General features: G+C 41.1%; 1 protein-coding gene across 2 annotated transcripts in view; it reads right to left on the reverse strand.

The window, feature by feature from the left end:
* Positions 1 to 17,121: 17,121 nt before the first annotated feature.
* tfpi2 (tissue factor pathway inhibitor 2) overlaps positions 17,122 to 21,816 on the reverse strand; it is a 75,951-nt gene continuing 71,256 nt past the window's right edge. Inside the window, exon 5 of one of the 2 annotated variants that reach the window (XM_033042695.1) lies at positions 17,122 to 19,338. In XM_033042695.1, the coding sequence (XP_032898586.1) occupies positions 19,289 to 19,338 (50 nt within the window). In that variant the 3' untranslated portion in view covers positions 17,122 to 19,288. The remainder of the gene's footprint in view (positions 19,339 to 21,816) is intronic. The other variant, XM_033042686.1, reaches the window with a different exon arrangement.

Genomic DNA, 21,816 nt, shown 5'->3' on the forward strand with positions numbered 1-21,816 from the left:
CTCGCAGAGACTGAGCCACACCCACATTTCCGGGTTTTATAACCACACCCCCCCCACCGGAAAAGGTGTGGCTTTCATGGAGTGATTGACAGGAGAGAGATTCTCAACATTTTTTAAAAAACTAATAACACTTATTTTTCATTGATGGGAAGAATTCACTGCACCTGCTCAGCGGAGGGGGACTGAGTAAGATGTGAACCTTGACCTCCAATTTCAGGTAGTCCCTGCTTTCTCCTCCCCTTCCCACCTCTCTCCTCCCCTTCCCAACTCTCCCACAGCCCACTCTTTCCCAGTGATGGAAATGGGCGGTGGACGACGTTCCCCTAGTTTTCAGTTTCCAGTTCCCATTTTGTGCATGAATTCGCAGTTTATCCTGCTCTACTTAATCCAAGGGCGAGCGGACAGATGGACGAAAGCAACGATCATAGAATATATGACATTTCGGGTCGAGACCAAAGCCACTAAAGACAGCGAGTCGTGACCTCTCCCTCCACCATCTTGCAGAGACTGAGCCACACCCACATTTCCGGGTTTTATAACCCCTCCCCCCCACCGTCCACCGGAAAAGGTGTGGCTTTCATGGAGTGATTGACAGGAGAGAGATTCTCAACATTTTTTAACACTTTTATTTATCATTGATGGGAAGAATTCTCTGCATCTGCTCAGCGGAGGGGGACTGAGTAAGATGGCCAAAAATCACAGCGGCAAGTGGTAGCGTTTTATCTAAAATCAATATACAATCAATGAAGCCTTTTAACTGCAAGCCAAAGCACCCACGCCACCATTTGCAGTAAGTAGTGGCGTTCAACTTCAAACCACACCCAAGCCTCACCCAAGCCACCATTAGCAGTAAGAGGTGCCTTTCAACTTCAAGTCAAAACAACCAAGCCACCATTAGCAGTAAATAGTGCCTTTCAACTTCAAGCCAATGCACCCAAGCCACCATTTGCAGTAAGTAGTGCCTGTCAACCTCATGCCACCATTTGCAGTAAGTAGTGTCTTTCTACTTCAAGCCAAAGCTCCCAAGCCACCATTTGCAGTAAGTAGTGCCGTTCAACTTCAAGCCAAAGCAACCAAGCCACCATTTGCAGTAAGTAGTGCCTTTCAACCTCATGCCACCATTTGCAGTAAGTAATGCATTTTAACTTCAAGCCATTGCTCCCAAGCCACCATCTGCAGTAAGTAGTGCCTTTCAACTTCATGCCACCATCTGCAGTAAGTAGTGCCTTTCAACTTCATGCCATCATTTACACTGTGGTGTCTTTCAACTTCAAGCCACACCCAAACCATCATTTGCAGTTAGTGCCTTTCAACTTCAAAGCTCCCAAGCCACCATTTGCAGTAAGTAGTGCTTTCAACTTCAAGCCAAAGCACCCAAGCCACCATTTGCAGTAAGTAGTGCCTTTCAACTTCATGCCACCATTTGCAGTAAGTAATGCCTTTAAACTTCAAGCCATTGCACCCAAGCCACCATTTGCAGTAAATACTGCCTTTCAACTGCAAGCCAAAGCACCCAAGCCACCATTTGCAGTAAGTAGTGCCTTTCAACTTCATGCCACCATTTGCAGTAAGTAGTGCCTTTCAACCTCATGCCACCATTTGCAGTAAGTAGTGCCTTTCAACTTCAAGCCAGAGCACCCAAGCCACCACTTGCAGTAAGTAGTGCCTTTCAACTTCAAGCCAAAGCTCCCAAGCCATCATTTGCAGTAAGTAGTGCCTTTTCTACTTCAAGCCAAAGCTCCCAAGACACCATTTGCAGTAAGTAATGCCTTTCAACTTCAAGCCAAAGCAACAAAGCCACCATCTGCAGTAAGTAGTGCCTTTCAACTTCAAGCCACACCCAAACCACCATTTGCAGTAAGTAGTGCCTTTCAACTTCATGCCACCATTTGCAGTAAGTGGTGTCTTTCAACCAAGCAACACCCAAGCCACACCCAAGCAACCATTTGCAGTAAGACTTGCCTTTCAACTTCAAGCCAAAGCAACCAAGCCACCATTTGCAGTAAGTAGTGCATTTCAACTTCATGACACCATTTGCAGTAAGTGGTGTCTTTCAACTTCAAGCAACACCCAAGCCACACCCAAGCCATCATTTGCAGTAAGTGGCGTCTTTCAACGTCAAGCCACACCCAAGCCATCATTTGCAGTAAGTAGTGCCTTTCAACTTCAAGCCAAAGCACCCAAGCCACCATTTGCAGTAATAGTGCCTTTCAACTTCAAGTCAAAACAACCAAGCCACCATTAGCAGTAAATAGTGCCTTTCAACTTCAAGCCAATGCACCCAAGCCACCATTTGCAGTAAGTAGTGCCTGTCAACCTCATGCCACCATTTGCAGTAAGTAGTGTCTTTCTACTTCAAGCCAAAGCTCCCAAGCCACCATTTGCAGTAAGTAGTGCCGTTCAACTTCAAGCCAAAGCAACCAAGCCACCATTTGCAGTAAGTAGTGCCTTTCAACCTCATGCCACCATTTGCAGTAAGTAATGCATTTTAACTTCAAGCCATTGCTCCCAAGCCACCATCTGCAGTAAGTAGTGCCTTTCAACTTCATGCCACCATCTGCAGTAAGTAGTGCCTTTCAACTTCATGCCATCATTTACACTGTGGTGTCTTTCAACTTCAAGCCACACCCAAACCATCATTTGCAGTTAGTGCCTTTCAACTTCAAAGCTCCCAAGCCACCATTTGCAGTAAGTGGTGTCTTTCAACTTCAAGCCAAAGCTCCCAAGCCACCATTTGCAGTAAGTAGTGCTTTCAACTTCATGCCACCATTTGCAGTAAGTAATGCACACAAGCCACCATTTGCAGTAAGTACTGCCTTTCAACTGCAAGCCAAAGCACCCAAGCCACCATTTTCAGTAAGTAGTGCCTTTCAACTTCATGCCACCCTTTGCAGTAAGTAGTGCCTTTCAACTTCAAGCCACCATTTGCAGTAGGTAGTGCCTTTCAACTTCAGGCCAATGCACCCATACCCCCCATTTGCAGTAAGTAGTGCCTTTCAACTTCAAGACACACCCAAGCCATAATTTGCAGGAAGTAGTGCCTTTCAACTTCAAGCCAAAACAACCAAGCCACCATTTGCAGTAATAGTGCCTTTCAACTTCAAGCCAAAGCTCCCAAGCCACCATTTGCAGTAAGTAGTGCCTTTCAATTTCAAGACACACCCAAGCCAAGCCAAGCCAACCAGGGGAGTGGGGTGTGTGGGTGGGGGGCGCTTTCTGGAGCGCTAGTATGAACCATTTTAGAACCAAGAGCCTTTTTTTTGTTGCAAGCTTTAGAACCAATAGTCATTTTTTTGCAAGCTTTAGAACCAATAGAGACACTTTTTGCAAGCTTTAGAACCAATAGACATTTTTTTGGAAGCTTTAGAACCAATAAGCATTTGTTTTGCCAGCTTTCGAACCAATAGTCATTTTTTTTGCCAGCTTTAGAACCAATAGACATGTTTGTTGCCAGCTTTAGAACCAATAGACATTTTTTTTGCCAGCTTTAGAACCTATAGACATTTTTTTGCCAGCTTTAGAACCTATAGACATTTTTTTGCCAGCTTTAGAACCTATAGACATTTTTTTTGCCAGCTTCAGAACCTATAGACATATTTTTGCAAGCTTAGAACCAATAGAGACATATTTTTGCCAGCTTTAGAACCAATAGACATTTTTTTGCAAGCTTTAGAACCAATAGACATGTTTTGCAAGCTTTAGAACCAATAGACATTTTTTTGCAACTTTTGAACCAATAGACATTTTTTGCAAGCTTTAGAACCAAGAGACACATTTTACAAGCTTTAGAACCAATAGACATTTTTTTGCAAGCTTTCCAATACAATACAATACAATACAATTCAATACAAACAATTTATTGTCATTTGGACCCCTTGAGGTCCAAACGAAATGTCGTTTCTGCAGCCATACATTACAAACAAATAGACCCAAGACACAACATAATTTACATAAACATCCATCACATTGCTGTGTTGGAAGGCCAAATAAACTTATCTCTCCACTGCACTCTCCCCCCCCGATGTCAGTCAAAGTCAAAGCCCCCGGCGGGCGATGGCGATTGTCCCGCGGCCATTAAAGCCACGCCGGGTGATGCAAGGTCGCACACCGGGTTCTAGATGTTAGAGCCCCCGGCGTGCGCTCGCAGTCCCGCGGCCATTCCAAGCCGTGCGGGGCGGTGCTGTAAGGCCCCGCTCCAGGAGCTCTTCAACCCCGCAACTAGGGCGGGAGAAGTCGCCGTTGCGGGAGCCCCAAAAAGCGGTCTCCCTCCAGGGACCTGCGGGCTCCCGGTGCCGCCGTCCGCCAGACTCGCAGTTGCAGCCACCGAATCTCCGGAGGTCGGGCCGCAGCAGCGTCCACCACAGCTCCACCCGCTCTGGACTCGGCCAGCTCCGCGACGGTGAGGTGAGTAGTCGGCACCACAGCCCCCGGTCTTCCTGTTGGAGGCCGCTCCTCGTTGCAGCCCCAACGACAACGGAGACCCGACAAAGATAAGGTCGGGTCTCCCGTGCAAGGAGAGATTTAAAAGTTACCCCCTCCCCCCCACACCACCCCCACCCCCCCCCCCACACACACATACCCCAACAAAAAATAACAAAAACTACATAAAAACATAGACATAAAATAATAAAAACGCAGACGGACTGCAAAGGCCGCTGCTGACGAAAGTCGCGCCGCCCACCACTTTGCAACCAATAGACTTTTTTTGCAAGTTTTAGAAACAATAGACATTTTTTGAAAGCTTTAGAACCAATAGACATTTTTTGCAAGCTTTAGAACCAATAGACATTTTTTTGCAAGCTTTAGAACCAATAGACACATTCTGCAAGCATTTTAGAACCACTAAGGGCACTTACATTTGAGTAGACATGTGTTCAGTGTTATTCACAGCACAGAGAAACATGACCCTCTGCCTTCCTCCATCTTGAAGTGTGAGTGAGGCACACCACTTCCTGGTTTTATAGTCCCTCCCCCCTGCCGCCAGCGGGGGCAGCAGAGAGAATGGGGAATTTTGTAAAATAATTAATATCTCTGTCATTTTTCATCGACTGGAAAAATCCTCGGCACACATGCGGCGGAGGGTGGCTCTGAGCAAGGTGGCCAAAAATAACGGCGGTAGGTGGCGGCGTTCTCTCGGAAATCGCAGCACAGATCGCCAAAAGCGGTCAAGAACAGAGTTTTAGTAATATAGATAGATAGATGTAGCTTCTCTCCAGAGTCGCTGCCTGTCCTGCTGAGTTACCCCAGCTTTATGTCCAACTTCAATTTCAAGAGTTAAATAAAAAATACAGAGTGCTGGAGGAACTCAGTAGGCTAGGCGGCATCTGTGGAGGGAATGGATTAGGAGATGCTTCAGCCCAGGGTTCTTCTTCAATAGGAAGGAACTGCAGATCAAATAAACTAGAGCAGATGGTATCTTTGCTGCAGATCAGGCATGATATTCTTCCGATTTAAATCGTAATTCCAATTTTATTGTTTTCCTATTTTCAGTTTTTTGTGCCCGATTATTTGGCGGCCAATCAACGGCCCAAGTATCTATTCGGCCCACAATGTCCATACTAGCCCTCTGGAAACCAGTTCCTTCAGCCCACAAAACCCATACTTGCGCTCCAGAAAGCCACCCCCACCACTGGCCACCAATATTGGAATTGGTGGAGAGGTGGAATATTGCGTTGGGGGACCAGCCCTCCCATGTGATGCGTGGACCCAACGGGTCCCATTTAGTCTATTATATATATATATATATACTCGACTAAGTGGGACCCATTGGGTCCAAGCATCACATGGGAGGGCTGGTCCCCCAATGTTATATTCCAACTCTCCAACCAATTTGATGACCAGTGGGGGGAGGTGGGGGGGGGGTGAAGAGGCTGGTTTCCAGAGGACTAGTATGGACATCGTGGGCCGAATGGTTTCTTGGGCTGGAGGCTCTGTCACTCAAGCCTGTTGTGCTGGCAGCTCACTCGCTCACGGCTGGTGGGCTGGCGGTTGACTCACGGCTATTCCTTGAAATTCCATTTCAAGCAGGGAGCAAGACCACCAAATTCAAGTGCAGTTTCTTACCACTTCAAGCTGGGTGCAAGGCCAACAAACTCAAGTGCAGTTTCAGATCATTTCAAGCAGGGTGCAAGGCCACTAAACACAGCGAGTCGTGACCTCTCCCTCTTCCATCTTGCAGAGAGTAAGCTACACCCACACTTCTGGGTTTTATAATCCCTCCTCCCTCCCACAAGAAGGGGCGTGGCCTTCATGGCATGATTGACAGGAGAGAGAATCTCAACATTTTTTAAACATTAATAACTCTTCCATTTTTCATCGATGGGAAAAATCCTCTTGTCCTGCACAGTGGAGGGGGACTCTGGGTAAGGGTCAAAAATCACAGCCGTAAGTCTCAGCGTTATTTCTAAAATCAATATAAAGATCACCAGGAAGTTGGAAGATGGAAATTAGCTACTGGCTACAATCTTGCATATTACATGCAAATGTTTATTAATATGCACTGTCCCTAATAAAAATCAATTCAATTCAAATTCAATTCAAGTGGTCAAGATCAGACTTTTAGTAATATATATATATATATATTTATATGGTTATATATTCATTTATATTTATACACCGTATTGGTTTCTCGTTTATAGCATTGTTTACAGACTACTATGTTTACATATTCTGTTGCAAGTAAGGATTTCTTTGTTTTAACCGGGATGTGAGAATAAAACACACTTGACTGTTGACTTATGTCAACTTGGTAACATCCGGTGGCGCTGTTGCTAGCTGCCTCCGCCTTCAGCCTGGTATCTTTTTGTTTTTTTGTTATGTTTGAAGTGCGTTTTTTGTGGGGTTTTTATGTCTTTATGTGGGGGAAGAGGGTACGGTAAGGGAGATACCATCCTTCAGTCGCTTCCTGGAGAGGATGCAACTAATATTTGAGTTGCGTCCTCGCCCCCCCCGATAAAATGCAATAGTCTGTTATTGTTCAGAGTTTGGAGTTTGGTGATGGACCCTCCACCACCTCCAGTTTAAATTCCATTTAGAATATTTTTGGAGGACCAGGAAACCAGAAGCAAGCATTACTCCAGGGAGTTACTCCAGCTCAAGCTAGTGATTCTGCATTGGTTTTCAGCAGTTGCGGCGAGGTGGCGACCGGACAGCAATGGCGGCCAAATCTCCCACAATTCAAAGCGAGGGAGAAAATGCCCAGCGCCTACTAATTGCCATGGCAGTGCGCATGTGAAGGGTGGCCAATGATGTGCTGGCCGTGGTTGTGTGCATGTGCAGGGTGAGGATGTGCTGGCCGTAGTAGTGCGCATGTGCAAGGTGGCCGGCTGTGCCGGCGAATGAGGAGCGAGCGGAGAGCGGAGCCCCGGCATGGATACGGATGGCGGGCGGAGACGGAGAGTGACAGAGAGAGAGAGAGAGAGATAGAGAGGGGGGCCGCTCAGAATTGAACGGCAGGTGTCCTGCCTTAGCCGGAGGCCCCCTAGATTTCGAGACCCTAGGCTTCAGCCTATGAAGCCTAATGGAAAATCCGGCTCTTCCCTGATTTGCTGGCAGCTGGGAGAGAAGCGAGGATCTGTGTCGTCAATGGCCGCGGGAAGCCAGAGTGCATTCAAGGGTTGGCGGTGGCGGCGACAGACACAGCCTGGACCAGTAGCGATGTTACAAAACCTACCTTCAGCGGCGCTGCAAATCTGCCACTGGCTGTGTGTGTGATTCCGGCGCCTTGGGGAGAAGGGGGGGGGGGGGCGTGAGTAAAATGCAGGTTTGTATTGCTTGTTGAAGAGGGATTTCTTCGGACTACCAGTCGATGAAGAAAATTGATCGATTCCGTTCCCATTTTTTTTTAATCGCTGGACAATTTAATAGTTGGATTAAAGTAAAATGCGACTTCGAACGCCCTCAACACCTTCAATGTGACGGATTGCAATATCAGTACAAACAAAGGATGTCGTCTATTTCACATATAATCTTGTTTCTTGGGGTGGCTTTAGTCTAATTTTATGATGCGAAAATGTTATTTAGTCCTCAAGCGATTCGGCCATGTCTTGCCTGCCAATATGGGGTTAAAATTCACGGCAACGGCAACGTTCCAATCGATCGCATTCCAGAAACACCCACTCGCAAGATGATTTAAATCCTCATTTTTTTTAGACAATCATGTCATAAGGGCATCTAAATCGTCTATATTTTGTGTAATTGTCTATCCATAATCAATATTTTTATACTAAATATCCACAACTGTTTTAGTCACATGCATTGCACAAAAAATAATAATTTTGATTATATTGAGAGTGGATGTTTCTCGATTAATTTATGGGAATTAAACATTAAATTCCTTCCATTTGGCATATAAGTTCATGACAGTGAGATTTCAAAAATGAGGAAAGAAACATAGAAAATAGGTGCAGGAGTAGGCCATTCGGCCCTTCGAGCCTGCACCGCCGTTCAATATGATCATGGCTGATCATCCAACTCAGTATCCTGAACCTGCCTTCTCTCCATACCCCTGATCCCTTTAGCCACAAGGGCCACATCTAAACTCCCTCTTAAATATAGACAAAAACTCGCCTCAACTACATTCCAGAGTATTCCACAGATTCACCACTCTCTGTGTAAAAAATGTTTTTCTCATCACAGTCCTAAAAGATTTCCCCTTTATCCTTCACCTAACCATTTTCTCCAGAGTTGCTGCCTGACCCGCTGAGTTACTCCAGCAGTTTGTGTCTATTTTTGATATAAACCAGCATCTGCAGTTCTTTGTTTCTATACAGGTAGAAAGGGCCCTGGACACAGAATGAGATGCAACTTTTCCTCTTATCTCCATTATCTGCATCATTCTTGATGTATGACATCTGGAACTCAGGCAGGAGCCTGCGAGATGCCATCCAAATCCGTGGTAGGTTGATACCTGAGGAACATCTGATTTCCTAAAAAAATATTTTAACGTGTGCTTTTTGCATTTTTGATGCTACTAGCACCAGGAAAATAATGCCGAGCAGTTGGAAGATAGACACAAAAAGCCTGAGTAACTAAGCGGGCCAGGCTGCATCTCCGGAGAAAAGGAATACGTGTTGTTTCGTGTTTAAGCCATTCTTCAGTCTGATGAAGGGTCTTGATCGGAAACGTCTTCTTTATTTAAACTACCATCTGCAGTTCCTTCCTACAAAATGCAGAGTACTTTGGTGGTCTGAAGGGCCTGTTCCAATGCTGTATTTCTAAAGTCTAAAGAAATAATGCAAATGTATCATGGGGGGATTTTCTTATATTCAAAAGACATGTCAATGAAATTTATTTTTTATCATCCATTATGATTAATAACTGATCGAGGGAATTGCACATCATCTAACATAACCAGTCCAAGTTTTAATGAGTGGAAATAAAGTTTTATGGAGTTCAGAAGCCCTTCCCCATCAAGTGTTCCTCACTCTGCTCCCTTTGTTTGATGCTTAGTATCAAGGCAGTAGAGATAGGTTTCTGCTTCATGTTATGACTATTATGTTCATCAACTTAGAAGGATCCTGTCACAGTATGGGTGCATCTTACAGATCATCATTCAGTTTGCCGTAACTTGAAATGTACAATTCCCACTGATGCCATTTTTGTAAAAATAGATTAATGATAATCTCAAGAGCACTGAAGTCACTATACGCTTTAAAACTTCAACACTTTGTCTGTACTCAATGATCTCGCAGTATGAGATGGATTTGTATCATTGTTATCACTGTTTTAATGTTAAAAGTCAACAGAAACTCACAGGCTAAATATTACTGACAGTAGATCGATTCTGCAATTGAAACATCACGAGAGAAAATCACTGAACAGAAGATAAAATCAGACACAACATTTGAATATATATTGTATGTGGAAATGTACAAAAATGAGATCAGATTTCAAAAATATTGGGAAATGCCTGCAGAATGTATTATTAAAAGTTTCACACTTGGTGGCAGCGCAGTACCTCTAGAGTTTTATCTTGATGATGGACATAAAATGCTGGAGTATCTCAGCAGGTCAGGAAGCATTTCTGGAGAAAAGGAATAGGTGACGTTTCGGGTCAAGGCCCCTTTTCAGACTGAGAATCAGGGGAGAGGGAAACTAGAGGTGTGATAAGATACAGTTTAATCCAGCATTTTATGTCTATTGTCAGTGCAAATCAGCATCTGTAGTTCCTTCCTACACATTTGGTCTACTATATATTTTATCTTAATATTTAACCTTAACTACAAATAAAAAACATGTTGGGAATCTGCATATCACTGACCTTCACTATTTCTTGAGCAGTGGGAAATTTAGCAAAAAATATTTAATGTGAGAGCTGAAGTATTGACTGAATTAACACCAAATGCAAATAAAATAAACTGCAAATATTGGAAATCTGAAACAAAAATGAAAATACTGAGGAAATTAGCATGTCAGGCAGCATCTGTGGAAAGTAAAACAATGAACATTTTAGGACTGTACCCCTTCATCGGCACTGGGAAATGGAGAGATTCAAGTCAGTTTTCAAAGGCAAGAAGATGGGGGAAGGATGTGCATAAGAATCGGAATTATTGGGACAGGAAGTTTCAAAATGGTTTAATGGTGGTAGTTTGCAGCACATTAATCTTCTTGGTCTGCGTGATGTTGGAGTGGTAAGGTGATGGGATCTGTCAGATGCTACATTTATAAAGCAGAAAAGAAAAACTGACAGAACTTGATTTAAAAACAAAATAAATGGAAAAGGGCTGTAATTACTCCATGATGATTAACAGAAACTTTGCTCATAGTAGAAGATGACCAACTAACATATTATCCTGATGCTTGTAAAATATAAAATGCACACGGTTAAATTGGAGGGATTTTTAGATGCAAAGTTTATTTGCTAATTTTTTTTGGTGTAAATGATATGCACCGTTTTTTCTCAGATAATCTCTGGTTGCACTAATGCTAAATCCCTGACTGCAGTCTTGACTTGTTTCAGTTTTTTAGAATATATTTACCTTGTCTATTCCACATAATTAAGAATTGTATTAAAAACTTTGGCAATTTAACTCAAAACATGTAATTGTAGCTAAGAGATAGCCTCTGCTGTGGCCTTGGTGTGATAAAGAAATGGCACAACTGAGGCAGAAGTCAACATAGTTTGTGGCCAGTCATAAAAAGGGGATGTGAGCCCTGCTTAAAAGATAGCAAATAATCAGCATTAAGATTTTGATGGCAAATATTAATTCTCCCGTTTTTTAGACACGCATTGAATGCGTTTAATTAATAAATGTAGAAGTTGTGTGTTTTTTTCCCCTCATTCGTAGAAAACGTTAAACCTAATTGCATAGCTTTTGACATAGTAAAATATATTTTGTTTTTCAACTCGTAATTATATTGACAAATTACTGAGGAGTAGGATATTGACAAACTAGGAATACCCTGTAGGTGGTCTGATGTGTGAATGTATTTGTAACTGCAGGCTATTTGGTTACATTTCTGAATTTATTATGCACAGCGGAAACCCATTTTACAATTTCTTTACAGGATTACGTTTGTTTTCAAAGGTTTTGCAGTAGCATTCATGAGTAGACTCCATTGCCTGTGACCATAGCACTAAATTTGGACATTACTTATTTTCAGAGCTACATATTCAATTGGTTAAAATTGCAGTATGGGGCTCACTCACACGATAATGAATACTCTGGAGCTAAAATTACAGTCCTTTGTGAATAGTATATCTTAATCATAGTCACAATTTTCTCAATGAAGTTTATTTACAGCTAAAAAAAAGCAGTGAATCATTTTGGTCCTATAAAAAGAAGAGCACAATCCAAATCAAATATTGTTCAAAAAGATTTTCCTCATGTCAGTCTTAATTCTCTTCATCTTCATTTTATACCTGGAACTTTCAGTCCTCAATCCTGCTGAAGAAGCTAAATAATCCATGTGGAAAGCATTTTTGTCTTTCGAAAACCTTATTACATGAGCAGTCATTCATTTGATGACAAAAATGCTCCCCACACTACAGTAAAAACCTTTTTTTACAGACTTCCTTATCTCTTCTTCTTGCGTATGGCGTGCACAGCCTAAAGTTGTAGGACAACTTGTTCTATTTGATCTTATTTGATTGTGCACGCCAGGTTGATTGCATTCGTCGAAACAGGGCTGACCACATGAAGATTGCAATCTCCCACCCCACTTCCTTATCTCTGATTAATTTGGATAAATGAATATATAAAGTTAAATAGAATATATAATTTGCATGTAGTTCCATTACTCGGGTCACGTACTACACGTTCAACATCTTGAGCCATCGTGTCCATTTGTGCATGATCATGCACGCATCTTATGTTACATCATGTAAATGGCTAATACCCTAATTTCTTGTACATCCTGGTTGTTCCAGTCGTGAGGTTATGGGATGGTTGCCTTGCCTACACTCTGACTGGGTTTAGTTCAGTTCACCTAAATGTCCGAAGACCAGCATGAACTAATTAAAACCGGCTTGTTTTAACTCATTCACTTTTCAGATGATTATTAATGCTGTTCTAGGTCAATTTTTCTGATCACCACTGATAGGAAACACATCTCAACCAGCAACATAAATTTAGTGGCTGCACTCCCACATCTTACCTTCCCAACGCCTTTGCACTATTTACAAGGCAAGAGGATAGAACCATGATAGAAGGTTCTCCAAGGATGAGTGAACCTCCATAGCATTGAGAATAACAACATCCCAAAGACCACCCTAAACATTCACTCTCTGCATCACTGGCAGCAGTGTGTAGAATTCCACAGTTTAAGAATAAGGGGTAAGCCATTTAGAACGGAGATGAGGAAACATTCTTTCTCACAGGGAGTTGTAAGTCTGTGGAATTCTCTGCCTCAGAGGTCGGTGGAGGCAGGTCATCTGGATACTTTCATGCGAGAGCAAGATAGGGCCCTTAAAGAGCAGAGTCAGCAGATATGGGGAGAAGGCAGGAACGGGGTACTGATTGGAGATGATCAGCCATGATCACATTAAATGGCGGTGCTGGCTCAAAGGGCCGAATGGCCTACTCCTGCACCTATTGTCTATTGTCTATTGTACCAATGACAAATTGGACTGCAGCACTTAGTCAGAACCCTTCAACAACATTAATTAGGATACCGGAAGATTACTGTCTGATAGTTGGAAGTTAGACACATAATGCTGGAGCAACTCAGCGGGTCAGGCAGCATCTCTGGAGAGAAGAAATGGGTGATGTTTTGGGTCGAGACCCTTCTTGAATCCGGGCCTCTCAGTCTGAAAAAGGGTCCCGACCCGAAATGTCACCCATTACTTCTCTCCAGAGATGCTGCCTGTCCCGCTGAGTTACTCCAGCATTTTGTGTCTATCTTTGGTTTAAACCAACTTCTGCAGTTCCTTCCTATACAAGTGATAGGTGGATAGAGGTGATGGTGCTGAATGACAGGTGGGTGGAGTAAGTAACAAAGCCTAGAGGTGAAAAGGAGACAAAGGGGTGTCAGATCAGCAAAAATTAGGAGGTTAAAATATAAAGGTGGAGAGAGGGATATGGGTAGAAGAGGAAAGAGGAGGGAAGGATTAAAAGGAAATATGGGACTCGGGGATTGGAGATGTGCACATGGAGTAGGAAAATGGAGCAGGGTGAGCTGACTGCTGGGAGATGGTGGTAGATAAGTGTGTGTACTGGGGTGGTGTTGGAGGCAAGGGAAATGGGGAGTAAGGGGGGTATTACTTGAAATTGGACAATTTAATGTTTATACCATTGGAATGTAGGCACTGAATTCAGTAGGTGATGTTGGAGGAGGTGCAGGTGAATCTTAGTCACATCAGGAAGGGTTGTTTTGGTCCCTGGATGGTGGTGAAGGAGGGGTTTTAGTGGCAGATGTTCCACCTACTGTGGTTGAAGAGCTATCTTTCAAGGAAGGGGAGGAATGGGTAGAAGTTATGAGCAAATCAGGGATACATGAAAAATTGAATGTGTGTTGAAAGGGATTGAAACATAGCACAATTGAGATCAGAGCATGTGTTGGCAGAAGTTGAAATAGTGTATGGCTTGGTGGAAATTTGTACTTAGTCATTGAGACCTACACCACAGAAATAGGTCCTTGAGCCTACACTGATCATTAACCACCCATGTATACTAATCTTCTACTCATTTCCTTTTTATACTCCCCATGTTCTCATCAACTGCTCCAAGATTCTGCCACTCCCCTGCACACAAGGGGCATTTTATGGTGGCCCATTAACCTACCAATAGGTACATCTTTGGAATGTGACTGAAATTGAGAGAACCTGGAAGAGACCTATGGTCACAAGGAAAATGTGCAAACACCACACAGACTGCACCTATGGTTAAGATTGAACCCAAGTCTCTTGTGCCACGAGGCAATGTCTCTACCAGCTGCACCACTCTGCCATGCCAATTATTTGTATTGGACAGAAACAATGGCCAACAGAGATCGTTGCATGTGTTGGAGGTGAATGGAGAATGTGTTGATGAAGGCTGGGGTTTATTTGGAGGAGGCTGGAGGGCGTGCTGGAGATGATTCAATCATGGGTTGCGAGAGATCAGAACATGTGTTGGGGAGGTTGGTGTGAGAGTACATTGGAACGTGGGTTGGGGGAGATTGGAATATGCGATGGGCAAGTTAGAGACTGTTTTGGAAGAGGTTTGAGGGTGTATTACTGAAGGTTAGAGTTTCTGTTGGAGCAAGGGTTCAAGAGATGTTTTGTGGGGGTTGGGGTGTGGGACAGTGTGGGATAGAGAGGAATGGAGTGTGCGTTGGAATCTGGGATGGTGGGTTTGGAGAGCGAGATGGTGGATGTTTAAGTATATATTTGTGGAGAGTATGAGTTTAGAAAGCTTAGAGCAGTTTGGTATTTAGGTCCTCGGCGAATGAAGCATGCATTGAAGGAGAATGGGGAATAGCCTCTGAGAGAGGGTGAACGTGAATCGGGTAGAGATCAGGATCGGATCAGGGAGATGTCAGAGTATGAATTTAGAGCAGATTTGTAGCATTGTACAACACCGAATACCTCAGCTGCTATTGTTATTTATCTGTAATTTTTTTATATGTATATATTTTTGAATCGCACCGTTGGATTGACATTTAAATTTTGTTGTACCATGTCCAATGACAATAAAGAGATTCATTCATTCATTCATTCATTCATTCATTCATTCATTCATTTGGGAATTACTGGATTTAAGATGGGAAACTAAATGGACATTGATGTCTTTCTTTCAATTATTAAATGTTGTTCATTGTAGAACACAAACAGCAGACAAGCATGGAGAGTTGTTCAGTTAGGCAATCAAAACTATAGCTGATGTTGTATTATGACACTATATTCAGATTCAGATTTAGATTATTGTTTTGTGCATGAGGGATGCAATAAGATTCCTTGTTCACAAGAAACTCATTGCGTAAATGGTATACGTACAGAAATGATACATACAACAATAAATACAATGAAGAGTGCAAAACAGTGGAATGGAGCAGGTGTGTAGTGCAATCATAGTAGTGCAAAAAAATTAAAGTTTAATAATGGAAAAAAAAATTGAGGTTGAAAAAAGAGTAAGTGGACATGGCAGCATGTATAGGAAGGCATTATGAAAGAGGTTAGCAGTGGGTAGAACCTGTTCCTAAGTCTTACTGATGCAGTACACAGTGAAGATAGACTGGATGGAAGGAAGTGATGAGCCTGTGATAGAATAGACTGTGTTCACCATTCTCTACAGGTTCACGTGTTCAAGAGCAGAGTGGTTGCCATACCAGGCTGAGACGCCTTCCATAAGAATATTTTCTGTAGCACATCTTTAGAAGTTTGAGAGAATCCTTGTGGACATGGCAGATCTATTTAGAAGCCTGAGATCACATCAGTGTGAAGAGACCAGGTTAGGTTGTTCATGATATTGATGCCGAAGAACCTAAACCTTTCGATTATTTTTACAGGAGGTCTGTTGATGAGAACAAGGTTGAGGTCACTCTCCCGCTTCTGAGGTCAACAACCAACTCTTCTGTCTTGTTAACATTAGGGCAGATAATTGTCCAGAGAATATGCCACCATTTTCTCAACCTTTAATTTGGACTGTTTCTCATCGTTGCTGTTGACCTGGCCAACAGCAGTGGTATCTTCGATGAACATAAAGATCAAGTTGTTGGTGTACTCGGCCACATAGCCATGGGTATACAACGAGTAGAGCAAATGATAAAGCACACAATCCTGAGGGGCACCAGTATTGCGGGTCAGGTGGAGAAAATGTTATGACCAATCCTAACCGACTGTAGTTTGCCAGTCAGGAAGTCCAGCAGCCAGTTGCAGTATTGTTATACCAAAAGTTTAGTTTGTGTAGGGAACCGTTCACTAACTGTGGGCACTCAAGGAATTCTGAGTTGGTCAATCTCATGGAGCGACAAACGGGCATGGAAAACGCAAATTCATGATCCAGATTGCGATTAAATACTGTAAGAGATAAGCACTTGCTCATACCCAGCATTAAAGGATAGATAATCAATACAAATACATATTTCTTTCAGCATAGTCATCGATTCAGAAAACAGAAACAGTTCCTTCCGCTGAACTCATCCATGTTGACCAAATTGCCCCTAGACATAATTTTCCCACATTTGGCCCATATCCCTTAAATCCTTTCATATCAATGTACCATCCAGAAAGGAGATCATTTGTTCTGTCACATAGCAATCCAACTCACCTACTAAATTTCCCAGTAATTATTTGTCCCTACAATCCCATCTACTCCCCCGGATTCTACCACTCACCTCTATACCACAGACAATTTTTAGTGGTCAAGTAACCTCCCAATCTACATGTCCTTGGACAGTGGGAGAAAACTGGAGCACCTAGACGAAATGTAAAACCGTCAAGGAAGAATGTGCAAACTCAACACGGACAACAATGAAGTGCAGCACAGAACTTAGGTTTCAGGATTTGTGAGGCAGCAGCTCTTCCAGTTGCACTACTGAACCGATCAGTGCCCTGACTATTAGAAACAGGTCGAATCATTGAAGCAACACTGAATGTTTTGAAAACAAACATTTTTCCAAACACTAATGTGGGTTTATATATATTGTGCACAAGAAATTCAGAAATATAATCACATAGTTCACAGATTTACTGCTACAATATTTGCATTTCATGTTCACATTTTATTATGTGTTTAATACAATATTTATAATGCAAGCACATTGAGTTCATGGGGGAGAATGAAATACAGAATTCCACCAAGAAAAATTATTTGGTATTAATGCAACACGTTTTACATATCCTAAATTCATTATATTTAACATAGAACAGAATAGCACAGCACACAAACTGGCCCTTTGGTCTACAATGTTTGTGTTTAAGACATAATGCTAAGATCACCTCTCATCTGCCTGCACATAATCCTTATCCATTAACAAAAATGTCTTAAATGCCACTATCGTATCTGCCTCAACCTTTACCCCAGTAGTATGTTCCAGGCACTCACCACCCTCTGTGTAAAAAAAAAGTTGCCCCGCACATCTCCCTTAAACGTGGCCCCTCTCACCTTAAAGCCATGCTCTCTAGTATCAGATTTTTCCATCCCGAGAAAAATGTTCTGACTATCTACCCTATCTATGCCAGGTTCTGACTGTCTGTGCCACTCAGATTAATGTATTCAGTGTGCACCTAATTAAACAAAGGGCATAACAAAATTATTCAAAGGATTTCAACTGAACCCAATCACTAAAAGCCACAGTGCAACATTGCATTCCAAAAGTCTCAATGAATTACCAAGCTTTTCTTTTTGGAATAGAGCTTATTTCCCCTTTTTATAACTGCTCCTGTTGGAGTTCACTTCTCTGCCCTGCTGTGCCACCTCACTTTAAGAAATAGAATAGAGAAGATAAGCAACATTTAAACATTGCATGCATATCTTGTCAGTGCTTTTTGATGTAAGGCACAATTATGAGGGAAATAAAGAAAACAGGAGGTTCTCATTGCTATAAACATTAGGAAGTTACTGAAATCAACAGCAAGGACAATACAAAAAGGTTCTGAGGGAATGCTTATGCTAACGAGTGATCATCTGAGGAAAAAGGTGCGCACATTTTGCTCCAAAAATGAGCAAATGATCTACTTTATCCATTCTCCATTTAATTTTGAATTTCATTGATTCTCCTCCCACCCTTCCCCCACAGCCACAATTTGGCCCATTAAACATTTCCACAGGTAAATGATTCATATGCTTTTGTATACTATTATATGGATATATAATATTTCAGAAATATTCTATAACCATAATTAATGACATTTGTATATATTAGCAATGTTACAAAATTTTGAGATTTAAAAAATCAAGTCTGCAATTTATCCCATCAGATAAAGCATATAAAGAAGTTTAATTTGACACCTAATTCACTTTCATATCTTCAGTATTAAAAAGGTTATGGCCATTTTCATACTCGGAAATTAGCATCTTGTTCCCTATTGCTTTTCCTTTGACTTAAAAGCTGTGATCAAGGACAGTCAAAAGCCCATAACTTTCTTAAAAATTAAGAGAACTGAATGAAATTTTTAGTTATTATAGATTGAAGCATTCTGAAAAAAATATGAAACAATCTTACTTGGAAGACCTGAAATTAAAGCATATAATTAGTTAGTTACCTAATTGTAGCTAATTACAAAATTCAATTACTAGATCTACACATCTATCAATTTCTTAAGAAAGGTTAACATTTTTAAATAGCCTAAGTGTCCAAATATAATTCACACAAGAATTCACAATATAACATGATTTTTAAATCTCATTGTCATGAATTTATAGGACAAATGGAATGAATATAGTGTTTAATTCCCGTAAATTAATGGCCATTTTAATCATCTTGCGAGTGGGATTTTGTGGAACGCGATCGTTTGGAACATTGCAGTAGCGGTGAATTTAAAAGCAGCATGACAAAAATCGATTTGAACAGGCTGGGAAAAAACGGCATATTAATCCCGCCCCCCTCTCAAAGGCGCCAAAGTCGCGCACACGGGCAGTGACAGAACTGCAGCGCTGCTGAAGGTACGTTTTGTAACATACCTATATAAATGTATCAAAATAATAATCTGGAGGAATCTCTACTTTAGGAATATTCAGGGAGATTTAACATGGCTTGAAATCCTTATTTTCATGTTTAGAAACTTTGAAGGCAAGGTATTTTAACTTCCATTAAATGTTTACAAAATATATAGCAAACCGCTGAGCTAGAATAATGATAAGGGTAATGGAAATCTAATTCAGCATCTTCAGATTTTTATAGACTGTTATCTTCTTCAGTGTTGTTTCTAATATTTGACTGCAGTAATAGGTTTCTTTTTCAGTTGTTTTCTGGCTCCTGGCAAAAAAAGAAATAAAATGTTAAAAAATGATTCATATTGTGTTATACACAGCAACAAGCAATCTGCTGGAAGAACTCAGCATGTTGAGCAGCATCTGAGTTGGGAAATGAACAGTCTGTGTTTTCAGTCAGCAACTTTCATCTGAATTTTATCTATGCTATATTTAGGCAATATATTAAATAATAATAGAACAAAAGTGAAGTGCCCTTTGCTTTTCATTACTTCAATATATCGCCATAACATAAGTAGTGTCTATCATGATGTAGATATTACAATTCCAGTCACTAAATTTTCAAATGTCTTTCATGTCTAATACCTTATGCAATTGATTTAAGTTGGCATTTGCTGGTAATGTTGTTCTAATTATATTTTTAGTTCATACTTGTTGGATCCTCCAACAGTTTAAAATATTTTCTTAGCTTGACTTATTAAACTACTATAAAATATGTTCTTAGCTTAAATAATGTTCGACCGATACCTTCAAAAAGGGCTAATAAGACAGTGATTTTGATGGATAGACCACATTTATCACAGAATTCTCAGATATCATTGCTTTCTGGTAGTTATGCAGGCCTGGCTTGATCGGTTTTAAATACATGTTGGCTCAGCCAAGGTGGGCAGTGGTAAAGGAAATTGTTCATCCCAGCGTTTCTCAGCTGGGGTTCCCCGGACCGCTAGGGTTCCGTGAAAGGTCGCTAGGGGTTCTGAGAGAAATAGTGATAAAGAGGCTAATCATATGTAAATGCATTTTTGAGTCATTTTTGTGTTTAATTTCATATTCTCAATTTTATGATACATGTACGGCATATTTAGCTACGTCTATTTAGCATATTTAGCGACATCATATTTAGCGACGTCTATACGGCATCAGTGTGAAACGGGCTTTAGTGGTCAGTGGACAGGAGCTGTACGTGACGGATTCGTCTATCATCGTGACTCACTCGAGTACAGATGCATGCACGGTCTCCAGGTCTCCATCAGTCCTGCCTGTGCTTCCTGGCGTGCAGGTACAGTCCCTCATTCACCCACGTTATTTAGTAATTTTTACCCATCATTTAGGGTTGTTATATGAATTTTTTTTTAAAATAATGTTTATGTTTATTTTTGTTAGGTTATCAAAAGTTTATTTATGTATGTTTTTGATAGCTTATGATACGTTTATGTGTGTTGTTTTTTCTCTCACTCACTCTCTCCTCCAAGGTTAGTTCTTCTGTTTGCCTTTATTTGCTTCAGTTTTGAACAAGCAGTTTGATTTCAGTTTGTTTTTTTTGCATTGTCAATAAACTCGAGAAAAATGTAAGTTATTTTTTGCTTAGACCAGTTATCAGAAAAATATACTATGTTTGCCTTATGAACTTTAAGTTTATGAAAGAGAAAGAAAGAGATTAATAAAAATATATAATAATTTTTATGTAGGGGCTCCCTGAGACATGAAAATTATTTCAAGGGTTCTGCAACGGTAAAAAGGTTAAGAAACACTGGTTCATCATGTACAAGAATGAAAGGATTGAAATAATTTGGACATGGGGCAGCTCTGGTCAGACTGTGCAGAATTTAAATGTTCTGAACATGAAAGAACTAAGGAGGCTTCTGGGTTAGTGTATTTGCTTCTGGCATTTCATGGAGTATTCCCAAATCATCTGATATTTGATAAAGCAAGATGAAAATAAAAGGAAAAGCAAGGGAGGTTCAGCCAAGTAAACAGCATCTGTTCAAACAAACAGCTCAGCTGATTTCCTGAGCTTCAATGAAACATCGATTGCCATATGTTCTGTTGCCATCTGCTCTGTGCCTTTGGTTATTTCTATTTTTGTTTCAGTTTCCAGCATCTGCAGAGTTTTTGATTTTTGTACGTTAAAGAGGTGTACTTTTGAATGGAAGACAGTCATCGGCTCACTGCCCAAAGAAATGTTTCAGAAGAAGCTTAGCTGTGGTCCACGTTTGGTGAGTCACAATTCACAGAAAATATATTCAAGACAGGTGAATCCATTCAGCATTATGCCAAAATTAAATGTAAAACCATCAGGCTATTATTTATAATTTTTATTATTTATAAAATCTACGTCATGAGTAAAGTGGAGCGATGATAACTAGAAAATGTGAGAAGACTTTGTTTATGTTCATGGGATATTAAACATGACCAAAGTTTTTATCACGATCGGTGGTTCCCTCACTCACTGTGTGTCCTGTAATTCAACTGCATAATACAAAATTTCCAGTATATAAAACTTGACCTTATCTGAAAGGAAATGTAATAATGATTTTTTTCTGAGTCATTTGGCATGAAAATCTGAGTCAGTTGAGAAATTTGGCTGAAAATCTCTGGCCATGGCTTATCGTTACCCCCTGATATAATTTCCCCATAGTAACACAGAAGTGGAAGAAATCCAATATTCCAGTCCGTAACTTCTGGAAAAAATTAAACTTTGTTATCCATAAGATCATTAGACCATAAGACACAAGAGCAGAATTAG

Source organism: Amblyraja radiata, chromosome 2 (assembly GCF_010909765.2).
Source record: "Amblyraja radiata isolate CabotCenter1 chromosome 2, sAmbRad1.1.pri, whole genome shotgun sequence".
Classification (NCBI taxonomy): Eukaryota; Metazoa; Chordata; class Chondrichthyes; order Rajiformes; family Rajidae; genus Amblyraja; species Amblyraja radiata.